At 49.4% G+C, this 19905-nt stretch overlaps 1 protein-coding gene across 1 annotated transcript; it reads left to right on the top strand.

Moving 5' to 3' along the window:
• Positions 1-694: 694 nt before the first annotated feature.
• On the top strand, positions 695-19853 carry GAREM2 (GRB2 associated regulator of MAPK1 subtype 2). The gene is given in 7 exon segments (XM_051976341.1): positions 695-1015; positions 4776-4916; positions 11072-11202; positions 11935-13005; positions 14710-14867; positions 15516-15634; positions 15637-19853. Coding segments are annotated over 7 exon segments (2628 nt in total). The 5' UTR covers positions 695-903; the 3' UTR covers positions 16533-19853.
• Positions 19854-19905: the final 52 nt, after the last annotated feature.

Raw genomic sequence — 19905 nt, 5'->3', positions numbered from 1 at the left:
TCTTCTTAGTTCTTCCAGCTGTTAATGCTCTACACCAACTAAAAATGCCTTTGAATTTACTTACCTATTTACATGTTATATTTTGTTCCTCCTCCTAGCTCCCCAGTAGAGCATAAGCTCATTGAAGGCAGCCTGTCATCTGTTTTTTGTCTCCCCACAGCCCAGAACATAGCCTTGAATAGAATAAGCATTAAATAATTTTTCTCAAATTGAATTGGATTTCTACTATCCTTTCCAATTCTAAATCCTATGGTCCTAAAAAAGGAGAAAGAAGAAATGAAAGAAGAAGCTGGAGAGTGAAGCCTGAATGCTTAGAGAAAGGAGAAGGAGCTAAAAGGAGAAGGAGCAAGTGGCAAGAGAAGACTGGGAAGGTATTCTCAGGCTTGGAAGGAGAGTGTTTAGAAAAAAATAACTAGAGGAGGGAAAATAGGGGGGAAGTAGAATGAGAAAAAGAAGCAGAAGGTGGGATGAAATGAGAAGGGGTTAAAGAGAAAGGGTGAGGGAGGGGGAATGAAGAGATGGAACGATGGGGAGAGGAAACTAAGGGGGAAGCTTGAAAGGAAGCTGAGAGGGAGAGATGGAGGAGGGGGTGGGGTAGAGGAGAGGGCTGGCCTTGGGAAGGGGAGGTGGGGCTTGGGTCAGGAGGAGGGTTATTAAGGGAGGGGAGGAAAGGGGCCCAAAGGGATGGTGGGGTTTCTGTGCAGCAAGGGGGCTAGAGTAGGTGCTGGCAGTGAAAGCCGGGGGAGCATGAGGCTTATGGCGCTGCCTGGCCTCCCAGAGCTGGGGTCGTGAGTGGGGAAAAGGACTCTGGGCAGCTCCTGGGCTCCTGGGACCGTGCCATCGGAGCCCCTGGCTGGTCCCCGCTTCCCTAGCTCCCGCCGACTTGAGCCTTGGAGCAATGCTATGGAGAAACTGGCAGCCGGGCTAGCTGGTCTCCACTGGAGCATGGGGGCTTTTCCCTTGGACCTCATCGTCAGCCGCTGTCGTCTGCCCACCCTTGCCTGCCTAGGGCCAGGTACGGGAGAGGAGAGGGGAGGGGGAGGGGCAAGTCCAGAGAACAGGTGAGCGGGGACCAGGATGCTGGAACGGGAGCAAATTGGGGAGTGACAGCAGGGCGCCGGAGTGGAGCAGGGAGAGGAGGGAGAAGGGAGGGAGGTACAGGAGGGAAGAAGAGCTTGCGGGGGTCCTGGGGGTGCATTGTTCTGCCAGGTTTTGGAGGGTTCTGAGAAAGTTTGTGGCTCTTTCTGAGCACACTCCTGGGACCTCTGTGCAAGCTTTCGCGGAGGCTCCCTCTTTTCTTTTCTTCCTCCCCCAGCCTCCCCTTCAGCCTCCCTTTGTCCTTTTGTCTGCCTGTCCTTCCACCTTTGGGTCCCTCGTTTATCTGCCCGCCCTCGCTCCTCTCTGCGTCCGTTCCTCTGACCCTCCCCACTTTTCCCAGTCCCACCCCAATCTTTGCCGGATGCATCCTGGTCCCTCAGCTTCCAGCCACCTGTGCCTCCCTGGTCCTGAGCTGTCCCCGTGCCCCCTCCCCCATCTCGGGTCTCCTTTACCCCTTCCCTTCCCCGCCTCCCCCTTCTCTGCTTCCTGGTCCCGGTGGCTCCTTAGCCCAGCCTGGGGAGGGGAGAGGGGGTAACTACTCTGTAGAAGAAGGAATAGGAGGACATGGATCCTTCCTGAGCGGGCAGTTCTGGCTGGGGGGAGAAGGGGGAGGGGAAGTGGGGATGGGGCCTGGCTGCCTGGCTGGGGGTTTTGTGTAAGAGAAGAATAGGGGTTTGGCCAGCCTGGGCACACTCGCTTCCCGGAATGCTAATGGGGCAGAGAGGCCCACCGGCCCCTCCCCCCAACCCACACTGCTCAGTGCTGAGGATGGCCCTACCCAGGGACTTGGAGATGAGGTGGAGAAAGGTGGGAAGGAGGCGGGAGGGTGAAGTGGTGTGTGCTGTACGCGTCTCGCTAGGTGGGAATGAAAGCCTCGGGTCCGAGGTAGCTGGGCTGTAGACAGAGGTTCTGGGTTCAAATTCCGCTTTGGAAGCTTAACTTCACCGCGGCCTTGGACAAACCAACCACTCGGGCCTTATCCGTTCTCCATAAAGTGAAGGGGTTAGATTAAGTTGCCAGCTCTAGGGTCTTCTTGCTCCCTGCGCGGGTACGGGGCATGTAATCAGCAGGTCAAGTGAGGCTGGAGGATCAGCTGGCAGTGGGTCCCAGCGGGAGGGCAGCCCCCTCCCAGGTCTCTGTCCTTGGGGAGTTCTGGGGAAAGATGCTCTGCCCCAGCAGGACGATGAAGCTGGAACCTGCCAGGAAGGGCTGCGATCATGGAGTTAAGTCAGAACGGGCCTGGGACTAGGGAAAGCCCTCCTGTCTGTCTCATAGATGGCCAAGGCCCAGAGGAAAGACATTGACTTGATCAACGTACATAAGTGAGAGGTAACAGAGCTGAGATTCAAATCCAGAACTTCTGAATGCAAACCCAGTGTTCTTTCCAGAGAACCACATAGTCTCCCTGACAGAGGCAGGCTGCAGCTAGACTTTGATTAAATACCTGGGCCATCCCTTTAAGGTCATGTCATCCCCCAGGAATGCTCTCACTGTGTAGGCTGGTCCTTCCACACTCCTTTTTAAATAATAACAGCTTCCTAAGTGGCAAGAAATAAAGTATTTGTCTTTGGTCTAAAAGAGATGACCACATGATCATTCTTTTTAATAACTTGTTGACCTTGTTAATAAAATGATTAAACTTTCCCTCCCCCCAAAATAATAGCTTTTTATTTTTCAAAATACATGCAAAGATAGTTTTCAACATTCACTCTTTTTTTTTTAAATTTTTATTTAATAATTACTTTATATTGACACTCGTTTCTGTTCCAATTTTTTTTTCCCTCCCTCCCTCCACCCCCTCCCCTAGATGGCAAGCAGTCCTTTATATGTTGGATATGTTGCAGTATATCCTAGATACAATATATGTTTGCAGAACCGAACAGTTCTCTTTCAACATTCACTCTTGCAAAATCTTGTGTTCCAAATTTTTCTCCCTCCCTTCTTCCCACTTCCTTCCTCTTGACAGCAAGCAATCCAATATAGGTTAAACATGCACAATTCTTCTAAGCATATTTCCACATTTATCATGCTGCACAAGAAAAATCAGATCAAAAGAGGGAAAAATGAGAAAGAAAGAAATCAAGCAAGCAAACAACAATAAAAAAGGTGAAAATACTATGTTGTGCTCACACTCAGATCCCATAGTCTCTCTATCTTCCACATTTAAGTCCCAAGTGATTCAGAATTTAGTTGGAGAGTAGTAATCGTTTGGGGAAGGGTATTAGACAGAAATGGAAAGGGGCTTTTGGTTCCTGGCAAGGAAGCTGTGAGGAGGGTGTCCCCTTCTCTCCACCCCCCCCCCACTATGCCCATAGCTGCCAGGAGAAGTGCTTCACATTGAAAATTCTAGGCCCCTCCTGCTGCCCTGGTAACAGCTGCTGGGGTTAGAGAACTCACTCGTCCAAGCCCCTCCCAACACCCCTTTCTTTTAACAACCTTTAGCCAATGTCTCCTTTCCTTTCCCCATCCCTCCTCTCTTCTCTCCCCCCTTTTCTGTGATTCTATTCCCCTCTTCCCCTCCCTGTTACTGAGATCTTCCTGGCCAGGAAAAATGGGAGAGATGTGGAGGGAGCTAGGGGTCTTGGGAGAAGGCGTTTTTTCCCCAAAGTGCTGGCTCTAGATTTAAAGTCCAAGACCAGAGTTTAAGTGCTGACAACTATTTATCAGCTGTAAGGAAATCAGTTCATTTTCTTCCCTGGGATTTGGAACTTGTCTTCCTCATCTGTAAAATAAATGAGTTCAACTAGTTGTTCTTAAAAGCTCCTTTCAAGTCTCTTATATTCCTTTGATTTACTTATTTAATATTTTCCCCCAGTTACATTCAAAACAATTTTTTTAAACATTTATTTTTAAATTTTTTGAGTTTTAGGTTTTCTCTTTTATCCCCACCCACAATTAATATACCACATGTGAAGTTACACAAAACAGAAATCTTAAATTCAAATGAAGTTGGGGAGTCTCCTCTCTTGGAATTCAAGAGTGAATCAGAATGGAGCCTGTTGAATGAACGAATGCATTGAATGGGAATTCAAGGCATCTGTCACTAACCATAGGACACAATTTGAGGCTGACATCCTCATCATAGAGGGAGCTATCACTGGAACGGGTTTAAGTCTTGCCTCTTTTCGCATAAAAGCCATATAACAAGTCATGACCTTTGAAGTGACGCAGGCAATTATTTAAGACCATAAGTTACCAAAAAAGGAATTACTGTAGAAGCTCCTCCTTGGGATATCCTTATGAGACACTGGCGAAATCCCAGGTCAGATTAATAAGAAGGGGGTGAAGGGGGTGTCTGGACAGCTCACCCCATCCAACACTCCCCAGAGATCCCAACCTGGTGTGTGGTTCTGAGGAAGGGAGCTATTTGCTGGATGGGTCCTGAGGAAGGGAGGGACGGCTCCCTCCCTAACAAAGCAGAAAGTCACAGTGAAGATGGCTTAGTAGCCACATGGATTGTTTCTGTTTCTGTTGGCAGCCCTGCTGCAGTCTATGCCATTTGGAACATGACTGACTGGACAGCAATGGAGGGTGGGGAGGACTCCCTGGGGTGAGGGGCTATTCTTGAATGCCCAGCTGAGGGCTGGACAAATGAGCATCCCGCCCCTGGAGAGGCTCCGTCTGAGGAGGGGGCAGTTTGCTGAGTCTGTTCCTTCTCTCTCTGCTTCCTGGCCCAGGGGAGTATGTAGAGGGGGTGAGCCAACAGGATGTTCTGCTCATCCACTCCTGCCGCCAGTGGACAACTGTGACGGCCCACAGCCTGGAGGAAGGGCACTATGTCATCGGGCCCAAGATCGATATCCCGCTGCAGTATCCAGGTAGGGCCTGGGGGCCTGGGGAGGAGGCCAGCTGTGGTGGCTGGGAGCCAGGGGAGCAGGGAGAAGCTGGGAGGCCCCAAGGAGCACACAGGGTTAAGAATCCAGGATCGAGGACTTAGAGCTGGAACGAGGCCATGAGTCCTAACCCCTGATTTTACAAATGAGGAAACCCAGGCCCGGAAACCACCAGGCCTTCTGTCTGGCCTCCTGTCTGGCCTTCTGCCATTTATCTGAAAAGGGCTGAGTGGCTGGAGGATTGCTGTGGGGAGGCCCTGGCCACGGGCCGGTTCCATTCGCTTTGTGGCATTTTCTCTGTGCCATTTTCCCGAGGGCTCTGGGTTCTGCAGGTGGGCACAGACTCTGCCCTAAGCTTCCTGGACGGGCCTTCCCAAAGTGCTGAGTGAAGGTGATCCTGGATGGAGGAACATTTCTTGTTTCAGAATGTCACAGGGCAGTGTTCCATCCTGGCCCCGGGTTCCTAGGGTAGCAGCCACTTAAAAGTAAATTTTAGGTATAGTCCATGCTGACCAAGTGTCCCATTGCAGCTGCCCTGCTGGGGAGTCAGGCTTGTCATTTCTTTGTTCAATCACATGCTTTTTCTTGGGTTTTCTTGGCACTTGGCCTGTAGTGATTGGCCATTTCCTTCTCTGGCTCATTTTCCAGGTGAGGAAACTGAGCAAACGGGGTGAAGTGACTTGTCCAGATTCACACAGCCAGGAAGTGTCTGAGATCACATTTGAACTCAGGTCCTGTTGTCCGCACCCTATCTATTGCACCACCTACTGCCTTCAGACTAGTTAGTTACTTGCTAAATTCTTGGAGAAGTTGTAGAGATATTTGACTGAGTCAAGAGACCTGAGGTTCAAATACTCCCCAAGGGTATGCTTTTGAGCAAATCATTGCATCTCTTAGAGCTTGTTTTTTCTTCTATAAAATGGTGACAGTATTCAATAATTATTAAACATTTTTGGTTGCTTACTATGTTCCAGGCCATATACTAAACACTGGGGAAACAAGTATGAAAAAGAAAGTCTGTTCTTGCCCTCGAGGAGTTTATAATCTAATCAGGGAAGACAATACACAAAAGGATCCTAAAAAGGAGTGGAGTGTGAAAGGAGGGAGAAAGGAGAAGGAAGTACCCATGGCTTAAAGAAGTTCAAAGGAGTGTGGCTAGATAGGAAATTCAGAGATGGCTGGCCTGGGCTTTCTCCTCTAATAGAGGTTTTGGAGTTCATGGCTTTGCTCCAGAAGTCTGAATTATTGTCTGTTTATCTATCCATATCAGCAGGTCACACCAGACAGGGTCCAGATTCCCCCTGAGGTGGAGAATCTCAGATCTGCAGCTCATGCTGGAATGGCTCCTATCTGCTGCTATTTAAGTTCAGGGATCCAGCCCCCTCCTGAGTTTCTCATCCAGAGCACTTCCTCCAGTTTCTTCTTTCTATTCCTGATTGACCAGAGGCTTCTCCCTCCCCCTCAATCTCATCCTTTCCTTTCTCCTCTTTCCCCCTTCTTCTTCTTCCCTCTCCCTCCTCCTTCCTTCTCCCTTCCCCCTCTTCCTCTCTCTCCTGTCTTTTTCTTTCTCCCTCTCTTTCTCCTTTCCCCCTCTCTTCTTCTCCCTTCTTCTCCCTCTCCCTCTTCTTTCTCCTCCTTCCTGTTCCTCTCTCCCCTTTTCCCTCCCTTTCTCTTTCCTTTTCATCCCTTCCTCCCTTCTCTCTCCTCCCTCTTTCCTCCCTCTTCCCTTTGAGATGATCACAATGCTTTGGAGTGACAATCTGAGCAGGGAAAGTTTGCAATGGCTTATGGCAAGGAGGAAGCCCAGGATCCAGGTCTCCGAAGTTGGGTGCTAGTATCTGACAGGGCGTGAGGGAGGGAGGCAGTCCAGGGAGTGAGGTCTGAGATGAGAGAGTGGGGGAGGGGATCCCACTAGCAGCCAGAGAGGGGATAATGAAGCACTAAGTGTGGTCAGCCGGACACTGATTCCTCCCGATGAATTAATAATGAGAAAGGGAGCAGGGAGAGGGGAGCAGGGACCTGGGCTGCCCAGCTTTCCTCACCACACAGGAGAAAGGGAGGGAGAAAGGAGGGGTATGGCAGGGGACAGAGGGGACCAGGAACCTTTTTGCTGGAGTCAGATGGATGGGAAGCATCTCCTTTTACTGGGCTCCTAGTTTCTAGATTATGGGGCTTGGCTCTTGGCTCCATGGGGATGAACTGTAGCAAGTGAAATGGGAGATTTACAGTCCAAAAACGTTTATCACCAGCTAGTCAGCTTTATTTAACTTAACTTCTCTGGCCTCAGTTTCCTTATCTGCAAAATGTGAGGATTAAACTAGATTTTTGAGGTCCACATTCTATAGTGATGGGGCCTGCTGCTGATTTTTCTGCCAAGCAGGATTCATCCATTCATTCGGGATACTTTTACGAACAATAACATTAACATTAACAATAACTAGCATTTAAATAGCACTTTAAGGTTTACAAAGTGCAAATATCTCTTTTTACCTTCACAATACCTTGGGAGGGAGACATTATTATCTCCACTTTACAGATAAGGAAACCAAGGCAGCAGTTCAATGTCTTGCCCAGAACTCCATTCTTCCTGAATCAGAGCCCAGCTCCATCTAGGAGCTGGCCCTAGCCTAGCTAGCCTGGGGGGTTTAGAGAAGGAATAAGATTTGATCTCAGCCATCTCAGAACTCTGGAGCAAATAGAGCAGATGGCGTATAAAGCACAAGAAAAATGTGATGAATGAGCAACTGGGCAGTTTTTGACAAGTAGCTTGTGGATGGCACTAACATCCTTCAAGGGGTATGGATGGCCGTTTCCCTGTCCAGGCCCAGAGCCTGATCAGAGCGGCTCCTTCTGGTGGGCGTGGGGGAGAGGGATTGGTTAGCAGCTGTGCAGATTTGGGAACAGGACAGGGACACACAAGCGGCTGGGCGCGGATTGGGGAGCAAGAGGAAAGGTTAGAGGAATCTACTTCACACTCGGAGGACAGGAAATCCCTCCTCCTCCCTTCCACCAGCTCAGCTAATGGGGAAGCTAGACTCTGGGTTAGGGGGAGGAAGGAGTGGATCAGCTACCATGGTTACATCGATTCTCCTGACCACATCCTCTACCCCAGCTTCCCTGATTCAGCCTGAACCTCCTCTGTCTAGTCCTCTGGCTTTGCTGGGATAATAACACCCATTCTCGTGGTCCCTGCCTGGTCAATGTGTAGACTCCCTCCTTTCTGACCAACCTCTCACCCTCTGGGTATGGATAAATGTGGGAGTTGCTCTGACCCCTGTCTGGTGAGAACACTAGTCTAAGTACTTGAGCTCAGACCATCTGCTTCCTGGCTTGAGTATTGGAATCCTCTTTGCCCTTAGCCATATCTATCTGTCCTCTGGGACTGGTGCAAAGTTTCCCTTTCTGCCCAAGAGGGCCATAGTCTGGCTAGGAAGAATAATAATAATAAATAATAAACATTTACATAGCACTTACTATAGGTTAGGCACTGTGCTAAGTGCTTTACAGTTATTTCATATGATCCTCACAACAACTTTGAGAGGGAGTGCCATTATCGACATTTTACAGATGAGGAAACTGAGGGAAACAGAGGTTACGTGACTTTTCTGGTTTTAGACAGCTAGTGAGTGTCTAAGGCTGGATTTGAACCGTTCTTTCTGATTACAGGCAGCTAGGTAGCAGAGTGGATAGACCATTGGGCTTAGAATCAGTAAGACTCATCATCCTGAGTTAAACTCTGGTTTCAGATACTTATTATCTGTGAGACGCTTGGTAGGTCATTTAACGCTGTTATCTCAGTCCTGTATCTGGAAATGATCTGGAAAAGGAAATGGCAAACCAATCTGATATCTGCCAATTAAACCCCCAAAAGGAGTGATGAAGAGTCAGATGGACTGAACCTACTAAACAAGTTTCCTGATTCCAGGCCAGGGACTCCATTCACTGTGCCACCTAGCTACTAAAATGGGATTTGGCAGGTGCTTTCTACTATCTCTTCCTCTCCAAATTGGCTCTCAGTTATGCGCTCCTGGCCAGGGAACCCAGAGGCTAGAAGACAAAAGGGTGACCGTAGCCCTGATTAAACTGGATCCACAAAGCAACAGATAGAACTTGTCCACACTGTCTCAGTCAAATCTCACAGGTCTGTATCTATTGTGTAAATATCATCATAAACCCAAATATTTGGTTGTTTTCTAAAAATGTTTGCTCTAAAAAGAACAAAATGGCAGCACTGTGTGGGGTCAAATTATAGTATGTCTGATTGTAACTGATCGGACCAACTGAACTCGGCAGGCTCTGCCATGGTGGAGCATAAATAATGCATATGAACCATATGCACAAATAAACACTTACTAAGCACCTACTGTGGCAGCTCCTGTACTAGGAGTTCAGGTTACATTAATTAAGCATCTTCTATGTATAAAATGCTGTTATTCATCAAGTTAGAAAGTCCCTGACTTAAAGCTTGGTGAGCCACCTTTAGAAGGATAAGCTGCCCTGAGTTTGAGTATTGGACATGGAGTCAGTTAAAAACCCAAGTTAGAATCCTATGGATTCAAATTCACCAAATCAAAGCTATAGATACACCAGCTGGCCGCATAATTTACCTCTCTAAGCTTCATCAGTAAAATAAGGATAATAATAGCACCTACTTCATAAACTAGCTACAATCAAATAATATATATACATATGCACATGTGTATCATTTTACAAATTTTAAAGTGCTAGATAAATGTCAGCTTCTACATTGTAACATTATAATAATAACAATAACCACTTATTTGCTATATTCATTTCTAGTTGCTTTTCTGCCAGGGCAAGTGTTTTTTGTTGGAGAACTCAATTCCTTCAGGTGTTCCTGATTCATTGAGCATATAGACTGTTTTTAGTTTTTTTCATTAAAAATAAATCCACCATGGTTTTAAAATTTTTATACATCTTTTCCCCTTCCCTCCACCTCAGCAGGCTGTCTTCTTATTCATCTCCCCTCCCTAAGATTCAATCTCTCGCTGTCTACTGGTTTCTTACCAGACACATACTCAAGTCAAAAAAACAAAAAACAAAAAACATCACCTGGTTCTACCAGTGGCAACTAGGTATAGCAGTGAATAGAGGCCAGGCCTGGAGTCAGGAAGAGTCATTATCCTGAATTCAAATCTCACCACAGACACTTACTTGCTGTATGATCCTGGACAAGTCATTTGACTCAATTTCCTCATCTGTGAGATGAACTGGAGAAATAAATGGCAAACCACTCCACAGTGTCTTTGCCAAGAAAACCCCAAATGGGGCATGAGAACAACAAAAAAGAGATGGATAGACACATATAAATATGCCTAAATAAACAAACACATGTACGTGTATACACACACCCATGTACTCAGTGTATGTCCCACAAGTCCCACAAGACTTTTAGGACATAAATACATGTATTTGTATATAAAGCTATTATATACAATAGAATATAGTTACATTACATTATATAACATTGATATATTAATTACATATATAATATAAGCATTTAAAGCTTAAAATTTCACGAAGACTTTTAGGACACACTACATGTATTTGTATATAAAATACAAACATACATGCATATGGGAATATGCATGCCCACCACATAAATGTGTACACATATGTGGCTTGATATACATACATTCACACATACTGCCTCTTAAGGACAGGGACTGTTTCTTCATTTGCCTCTCTATCCTTAGTTCATTGTACAATGTTTGGCCCACAGTAAGTACCTAGTAAATGCTTGTTGGTTAATAGAGTCCAGAGCATCCTCTCTTTTAGGGGAGGAAACCATGACTCAATTAAAGCCTAGGCTGCGGCAGAACTAGAACCCAGGTGCCCAGACTTCCCAGCCGTTTCTAGTGCTCCTGACTCTCTCACAAGTTGTCCGTGCATAACTCGGGAGTGTCGGTCTCTCCGACGCTCCTGTGCCTGGGTTTTTGGCTAAGCCGACCATACAATGATGGGTCCATGAGGAGTCTGGGCTGGGGAGCACCCAGGTCTCCCCCTGTGGTTTCTGCAGGTAGGGTGACCTGGTCCCATGAGGATGTTGGGGTCTGAGAGCTGGGGTCAGTGGGACCAGCCTCATCCCCTGTAGCCAAAGGCTTGTGCTCCTCTCCCAGGGAAATTCAAGCTTCTGGAGCAGGCGCGAGATGTTCGGGAGCCAGTGCAGTATTTCAGCAGCATCGAGGAGGTGGCCAGCGTCTTTCCTGACCGCATCTTTGTAATGGAGGCCATCACCTTCAGCGTCAAGGTCAGCCCCCTACCAGACAGCTTCTCCCAGGGTCCCCCCAGTTCTGCCAGGTGGAAGCCTCACCAGAAGAGCTTCCTTTAACAACAGGAAAAGGGCCCTAGTTCTGCAGTTCCACTGAAGAAGACACGTCCGTCCTCATGTTTCAGTAGAAAGAAGTGCGACAGGAAGAGTTTAGGATCTTTTCCCTTAGAACTAACTTCCGGGAATCCCTGAGTTGGATCGGACTTTAGGCCACACCTACATAGGAAGCCCCTCATGAGCATCTCCAGCCAGTGGAGTTAAAGACACCTGGTAGGGCACACCCATTCCTCCCAGAGGGTGCCCCTTCTACTCAGAACAGCTCTCCTAGTGGGGAGGTTTTCTTCCCCGCGAGCCCAAATCCGCCTAAGGGCAGCAATTACCCGTCACCTGTCCTTGCGCCCTCTGGGTGCAGACCTGCCTGGGCCGATGTGTCTAGCCTGATCTCTGGAAGGTTAGACCTCTTGCTTTAACCAGTTTCAGGAGTAATGGGGCTGGAGTTTTTCCAGATGCAAAAGTGCTGAGGGTCGTTGTTTCAGATTTTAAAATTCCGCTTGTAATTTGCTTCCTTTTTTTGCCCTTCCAGCGTAGGTAGGGCCAGCTTTGTGTAAGTGTGGGGGCGGGGGGGCGCTCCCGGGTTCGGCGCGTTGCCCCACCTGCCCGCTCCCCCAGACCACCCCAATGCTGCCTCCCTTTCCTTGTCTGTGCCCGCAGGTGGTGTCCGGGGAGTTCAGTGAGGACAGTGAAATCTACAACTTCACCCTGCATGCCGGGGATGAGCTCACCCTCATGGGCCAGGCTGAGATCCTTTGCGGGAAGACCCCCAAGGAACGTTCCCGCTTCACCACTATCCTCCGCAAACTGGGCCGGGCGGGGTCCCTGGCGGGGTCCCTGGCAGGGGTGGGGAGCGTCAGCGGAGGCTTGGGCGCCGGGGGGGCGGCGGGCACCATCAAGCCCGTTAAGGGCAAGATGCCCTGCCTCATCTGTATGAACCACCGCACCAATGAGAGCCTGAGCCTGCCTTTTCAGTGCCGCGGCCGGTTCAGCACCCGCAGTCCGCTGGAGCTGCAGATGCAGGAGGGAGAGCACACCGTGCGGGCCATCATCGAGCGGGTCCGGCTGCCCGTCAACGTGCTCGTGCCCAGCCGGCCCCCCTGCAACCCTTACGACCTGCACCCTGTGCGGGAGGGCCACTGCTACAAGCTGGTCAGCATCATCTCCAAGACCGTGGTGCTGGGGTTGGCCCTGCGCAGGGAGGGCCCGACCCCTCTGCACTTCCTGCTGCTCACTGACATGCCCCGCTTCACGCTGCCCCAGGGGCTGCTGGTCGGCGACCCCCAGGTGGAGCAGCTGGTCAGGGACAGCGCTTCCTACTGCCACGAGCGCTTCGACCCTGACGAGTACTCCAAAGCGGTGCGAGAAGCCCCCGGAGACCTGGCGGAGGAATGTGCCAGTCCCCGGAGGGCAAGACTCTGTCTGCAGGGCCCCCGGCCCGAGGCGCTGCCCCAGCTCTCGCTCTGCCTTTACCCCCCGGCGGGGGACGGGGAGCAGGAGTACATGAGTCCAGACTGGGCCGGCCTCTCGGACCCTGCTCCTCCGGCGGAGATCCCCTATGAAGAGCTGTGGACTCACCCAGCAACGGAAAGCTTCGCAGAGGGTGGGGGCAGGGGCAGAGGCAGGCAACCCCCCGCGGGGCTCAGACAGCCCGACCTCATCTCTTTTGCTGGGACTGCACATCCGGAGATGGAGGTTCCCCCACCCCCAGTCCCTCCCAAATCAGAGGCGGTAAGTACAGGTGGGCAGACCTAGTGGGTGGTATAGGGGGTGGAGCGCCAGGTCTGCATTGGGGATTCAAACCCAGTGTGGGAAACTAGCTGCGTGACCCTGGGCAGGTCACTTCGCCCTGTTTGCCTCAGTTTTCTCATGTGTAAAATGAGCTGGAGAAGAAAATGGCAAACCCCTCCAGGATCTCTGCCAAGAAAACCCCAACAGGGTCACAAAGAGAGAGATGGCTGAACAACAAGAATAGGTGTCTCTTGTGGTCCTGGGATAATAGTCACAGACTTAGAGGGGGAAAAGATCTAAAATGATCTTCACATGGGGGAACTAAGGCCCAGAGAGGCAAAGGTTATACAGAGGCGGATTTCAGTTCAGATCTTCAAACCTAACCCACTTTCCCAGCACAAGAGGGAAAAGGGAAAACTGTTCTTTGAGCTAAGTCCTGAGGCTTTTCTTACTCAAGCTTGAGGAGCCTCCTCTCCCCTCCCCCCAAGAACTCTGGCTTCTGCTTTCCTTAGCCAATAAAAAGGGCTTGTTCACAGGAAGTTTTCCCTAGATCTGGACACATGGCTTCTCTGGCTTCTCTCCTATGGCTACCGTCAAGGGGGATGGAAGGAGAAGGCAGAAGGGTGTATGTATAAAGGGGAGGGCAGCGAGTGAATAGGGGTGTGTGTGTTGACCCTGACTTTCAGGTTGGGTTACTTGCCTTAGTTTCCTTCATCTGTAAAATAGGGATGACAATCTTTGCAATTACTTCTTTGGTGGGGTAATTATAGACAAAATGCTTTGTAAAAGTTTTAAAGGGCCTATATAAATGTGAGTTATTATTAGAGAAAGAAGGCTTGTGTGTGTGTGTGTGTGTGTGTGTGTGTGTAGGGATATATTCATGTATGTTTATTTAAGAGAGACAACCTGAGGGTGAGATAGGGAGAAAGCAAGGGAAAGCCTATGGGGAGGTGAATTGGGTTGTATTAGCATGCCATGGAAACGTGTTTGCAGAAAGCCAGGGTCTGAGCCTGGGAGAATCTGGGTTAGCACCTTTTCCCCTCCTCTCCTACACAGTCCTTTTCTGCTTCCTCCATCTTTTCCTTGCCTTTCCTCCTAATCTGTGTTGCTGGCTTTCTTTAACAATGATTATAGTTGGCATTTGAATAGAGCTTTAACATTTGCCAAGTAAATTACAAACTCATTTGATTATTCTACTCATTTGATCATCAAATCATCAACCCTAGAAGACAGGTATTATTATTATCCCCATTTCACAGATGAGGAAACTGAGGCCAACGTGGCTTGCCCAGGGTCACAAAGCTAGTAAATGTCTCAGACAGAATTTGAATTCGACTCTTGTAGACACTAGGTCCAGTGCTCTACTGTGCCCTATTGCTTTTATATAAATTTCCCTGATGTTTTAAAGCAGGTTTTGGTTTTGGATTGCAGCTCTGAGCTGTAAAATCTGGGGAATGGATGAGATAGGATGGGACGAGAAGGAGTTGGATTGGGCTTTGGTGACTGGTAGGGAAGGGAACCTCTGTGTACAGCCATATTCATCATGGATGTGCTCTCCAGAGCAGTCAGGGGCTAATGTCCCTCAGGGCCCGAGTGACTGAGACAAAGGGGGTCAGGGAGAGACCAGCAATTATCCAATGTGTTCCGGCCCTTGCGTCCTGCCTCTTACCATTTTTCCTGATTTCTAGGAATTTGTATTTCCAGGTCAAGGAAGAATGTCGCCTGCTCAACGCTCCACCGGTCCCACCAAGGGGTGGCCGGCCCCCAGGCAGTCCTCCTATCCCACCCCGCTTTCCCAAACTTCAGCCTGTCCACTCTCCCAGCCCGGGTCTCTCCTATTACTCTTCAGGCCTCCACGATGGGTGAGTGCCCTTCAAGCTATGACCAGTTGAAATTGAAGTTGGAACAGATTCAGGGGAGCACAGGGGATGTGTGGCTGTGTGCCATGGTCAAGTGGTTCTGGGAGCACGTCCCCCAGGGAGAAAGGACCCTCTGTGTGAGCCACCAGGGCAAAGGCCCATTCTCCCTGTCCAGGTCTGGTCCCCTTCCATCTTTGAGCTCCTGGGCCCTTCCTTGCATCCAGTGGGAAGTACTTTCCTTGGGTCATTTGGCTCTTTGGAGAAGATCCACATACAAATGAAAAGGGCGCTGATTTGGGAACAAGGAGACTAGTTCTGGGCCTGCCCCTGGCCTGAAGTAGCCCCCCCTCTGACCCTCAGATCCTCGTCTAAAAATGAGAGGGTTTGATTCGATGACTTGTAAGATTCCTTTTGACTCTAAAGTTTTGATCCTATGATCTCTGCTGTCCCCAGCAGGTCAGGACAAGGGAGGTCAGCAATAATCTCCCAAGGTTCCAAGTCCTTCCCTGGGGCTGAGGCTGGGGCTGGCACTGGGACCAGATCAGCAAGACCTTATTTGGCAGGGGCAGAGCTGTGCATCACACAAAACTATACTGACCATTTCCTTTTCTCTGTCTCTCTCTCCTGCCTTGCCTGTTTTTTCCCTCCCAGATCTGGCTCTCGGAGTGGCAGCTGCTCCCCGTCCCCAGATTCATACTCTCTGTACTGTTACCCCTGCACCTGGGGTGACTGCAAGGTGGGTGACTGCTCCAGTCGCCCACTTCCCGGCCCCCTCCATCTACAACGCAGCCCAGCCAGGCCTCCTGGGCCTATCCTGAGCCTGGAAACAGTCGATCCACACCGCTCCTTGGGGGTGAAGCTCCCACCAAGACGTACCACAGCTGTCCCCCTCCACCTAAGCCTCTACACCCTCAGAAACGCTTTGCTCCATTTGGGGCGCTCAATCCATTTGCTGGTCCCTCTTATTCCTCAGGTCCTGCTTCCTCCTCCTCCTCCTCCTCGTCCTCGGGCCCCACTTCCACCCCCCGCCCCACTTCATCCTCCAGCCCTACCTATTCTCCAGGCCCTGCCTCCTCCAGTCAGACCTACTCCTCCGGCTCCCCGTCCTGCCCCACCTCCTCCTCCTCTTCCTCTGAATGGCAGGAAACAGCCCTGGAACCCTTTGACCCCTTTGAAGTGAGGCAGGGCAGTTCCCCAGAGCCAGAACTGCTCCGGTATCAGGAGCCCAGATTGGGCAGGCCTGGGCCCTTGTCACCCCCAGGCCCCACGAAGGCCTTGGATCCGGATGGCTTGATGCTCCGGCGCATGCCCACCCCATTGTCCCCTCCCGTCTTACAGGGGCCGGAGGGAGCTGGTGCTCGGCTCTACCTGACCCCGGGGCGCCTGGATGTGCCCCCGCGGGAGGGGGCCGTGGGTCGGGCCGGCTGGGACAGCGCCCCGTGGCAGCCCCCGGCCGATCTCTCGGCCCTCTCCTTGGAGGAGGTGTCTCGGAGTCTGCGCTTCATCGGCCTCTCGGAGGACGTGGTGAGCTTCTTCTCCCGGGAGCGCATAGATGGCAGCATCTTTGTACAGCTCAGTGAGGACATCTTGGCAGATGACTTCCACCTCACCAAGCTGCAGGTCAAAAAGATCATGCAGTTCATCAAGGGCTGGAGGCCCAAGATCTGAGCAGCCTGCCTGTGGCCAGACGGCAGGAATGTTCTCGGGCCTCTTAGGGGCATGAAAGGAGTTCTCCATGAAGTTGCTGCAGGTACTGGATCTGGGGGGTCCAGATTCAGATAAGGCAGCAGTGTGCTGCCAAGATCTAGTGCCCCCAGGGCTCAACACTCAACCTCGGAGCTGGCTGGGGAGCCCTCCTAGTCTCCTGGGTTCTACGCTGGGACTTTGCACGGAGAGCAGGACCTTTGGCACAATTTCTTTCCTTTAGAGACTTCACACGGAGAAGCTACAAATGGTATTAACACAAATGCACAGACTGGCATGACTCTGCCCTTTCCTCAGAACCCAACACTGCCCAATAGAGTGATGGAACAGGCTTTCAGATCCTTTCCCAACTGGGGGTGGGGGAGGAACCTTTTCCATTCTCCAAACTTCTCAGGGGTCCTCAAATTACGGCTCACAGGCCAGATCCAGCAGCTGAGGACGTTTATCCCCCCCACCCAGGACTATGAAGTTTATTTAAAGGCCCACAAAACAAAGTTTTTGTTTTTACTATAGTCCGGCCCTCCAACAGTCTGAGGGACAGTGAACTGGCCCCCTATTTAAAAAGCTTGAGGACCCCTGTATCTAGATCAAAGTAAGAACATGGACACAAAGAGAGGTGAGTGTCTTGCACTCAAGTACCAGGCTTCCCAAGGCAGCTCTTGGTACTCAGCCTGAGGACCAAGTTATTCCTAAATGCCCCCATTTTTCCTGCCTTTCTTCCTTTTCCTCCTCCACTCTTAACTCAATAAGAGCACTTTGCCCTTGTGCACTGTTCACACCCGTGCCCCTTCTGGAGTCACCTGATCTGGTCAACAGTAATTACTGAGCACAATCATAGTTTTGTTGACATACAGGACATCTAGTTCTGAAGCTCAGAGCAGCCTTGGCCAGGGTTCCTGTACTCTGGTTGTTTGGAATATAATTGGGAAGACAAGACTTAAGAGCGCTGCCTAATGGCTCCAAAGCCAGGCTAGCCTAGGACTCAGTCACCTGGTCAGGCTGAATGAAGTGACCTCTACAATCCCTTTCAACACTTCATATTTAAGCCCGGATTTCTTTCAATGACTACCACTCCTGCCTTCTCTTCATAGCCAGATTTTATTTATTATGGCTTTTTTTTTTCTCAGCCAGGAAGTCATTACTATAGGTATTTCTGAGATTTTCTATTGCTTTTAGCAATCTCCTAAACAAATACCTTATTCTGTGTCATTTAGGACAAAGGGAGCAGAAGGAACTTATGAAGCCATAGAAACTCAGGAAAAATTATCCAGTACCTTGACTTCAGGGTTCATAGACCTCTTGGTACAGAAGGGAAAGATACTGAAATTGAAACCATCCTGTTTTTACTACCTTTTACCTGTTTGGCCTTAAGTAACAACTTCTCTGGGCCTTAAATTACTCTTTATAGAATAAGGAGACTAGATAAAGGGCCCTTTCAGCTCTAGATCTGTCTTCCCTACATGGTTTTGGAGTGTATTAACATGGAGGTGGCTCCTCATTCCTAGAAATCTCAGTGTAGTCATCTATAATACAAAACAGAGGAAGGTTGTTCTGGATTCCTGTATGCACTGCTTTCAGCCAGCCCCAACATCCCCCCAAGGAATCATTTCTCTCATGTTTTGGGTCATATGCCAAGTCCCCATGGAGACCAGCTCATTATCTTACCTCAAAGGGCTGCCTGGATATTTCTTCATATTCTAATGGTTTTGGGTGCTGTTCCTGCTACTAATGCCAGGTAGGAAAGGAGCCCCATAAGTGACAGAAAAAATGCTATAGTTGGGAAGAGTTGGCTCTTGTAAGGAATTCAAATAGATCAATTAAATAAATACTACAGATCCTGCAGAAGGGTGCAAGCTGAGCTATGTATGTGTGCTAGGCCTAAAGGTTAAATTTTTCATTCTGTTCTGTTGAGGGAAAACATGAGGTAGTGTGTAATGTGCTCCTTTGTTTGTACCTAAGGCAAGGGCCCAGCCATGTGGAAGCCCAGGATCCACTGTACACTTATGTAAGATCTTCCTCATTTTTGTACCTGCCCCACTGAGACAAAGGCTTAGGTAGATCTTGATGCTATTAAGTACCAGAGCTCCACTTCCTAGCCCAGGATGTCAAAGCCTATGAGTGTGTGCCCACTGGTTCCAAATGAGCAAGAAGGCACTTGTCCACTTTGGCTTTTTCATTTCTGAGTTAGGGTAGGAGCTTTCACGGGGCCCGTGATAGAGCCTTCACCCTCATGCCCAAGAGGTATGGGTGGCCAGTTCTTTTCTGCCATCTGCTGGCAGTCTTAAGAATCATAATTCTGGAATTCTAGCATTTGGGACCTTAACTCTCAGCAGCTGTGACTAGATTTTAATATATAGTCAGTATTAAATCCATTCTACAGCTTAAGCAGATCCACAAAGGATATCTCAGATAAGACCATGAACCAGCACAGGATTGTTTAGCAAAGCCTAAAACAGGTCAAAAAACCTTAGCTCCATGGAATAAAGCCAGATCTGGATTCAAAGGTTATATAAAAGCTTGGGCAATTTAACTTTTCTGGGTCTCAGTTTCTTCATGCATAGGATGAAGGAGCTGGAGTAGATTTTTCAGGTCCCTCCTAGCTCTAACTCTATGATCCTCTAACCTTAGAATCTGGAACAGGTTCCCACTGGCATGAAATCCAAGTTCATTGGGATTCCCTATATACACAAGGCCCCAAAGCACAGTTAGTTCCTTCAGTGTTTACATGGAAGGTCAGACTTAACTGGGGCTGGAGCTTCCTCCACAGCCTCGCCTCTACAATCTGAATGGCCGCCTCAGGGAGGTTTTGATGGGCAATTTGGTGGTTGGCTTCTCCACACTCTGCCAGGATGCTGCTGAGATGACAGCGGGCCTGTCTCCAGGCCTGCACCCAAAGCCTTCCTCACTAGTGCCTGCCCTCCACCAGGATTTATTTCAAGGAGGCAGAGGGTTAGAGAAATTAAGTGGTATGAAGTAATCAAGTGTAATGGAGTAATCCAGTGAATGGAGGAGATGGGAGACGAGCTTCATTCTCTGTCTTTCTCTCATTCTGTCACCTCCTTTTCTCTAGAGCAGCAATGATCAAAGCTGCAGCAGGGAGCAGGGAGTCCCGTTGAGTACCAGGGACTTAGCTGGGGAAGCTTGAGGTGCAAAGAACATTCAATGACAGACTCAAATTTACACATCCTTGGGCTCATTAAAAGATAAGATCCATGAAGTCCCATTTTCTATCTGCATGAGCTTTTCCTCAAGGTACTGATGGAAGATCTGAGGGGTATTCTGGATCCTACCCATTTAAAAAGTGAAGTATTGTTTTTCTGCTGGCTCTAGGAAGCAG

This window comes from Antechinus flavipes, chromosome 2, assembly GCF_016432865.1.
Source record: "Antechinus flavipes isolate AdamAnt ecotype Samford, QLD, Australia chromosome 2, AdamAnt_v2, whole genome shotgun sequence".
Classification (NCBI taxonomy): domain Eukaryota; kingdom Metazoa; phylum Chordata; class Mammalia; order Dasyuromorphia; family Dasyuridae; genus Antechinus; species Antechinus flavipes.
Note: the sequence above shows the minus strand (reverse complement) of the source record. Positions and strands in the feature narration are given on the sequence as shown.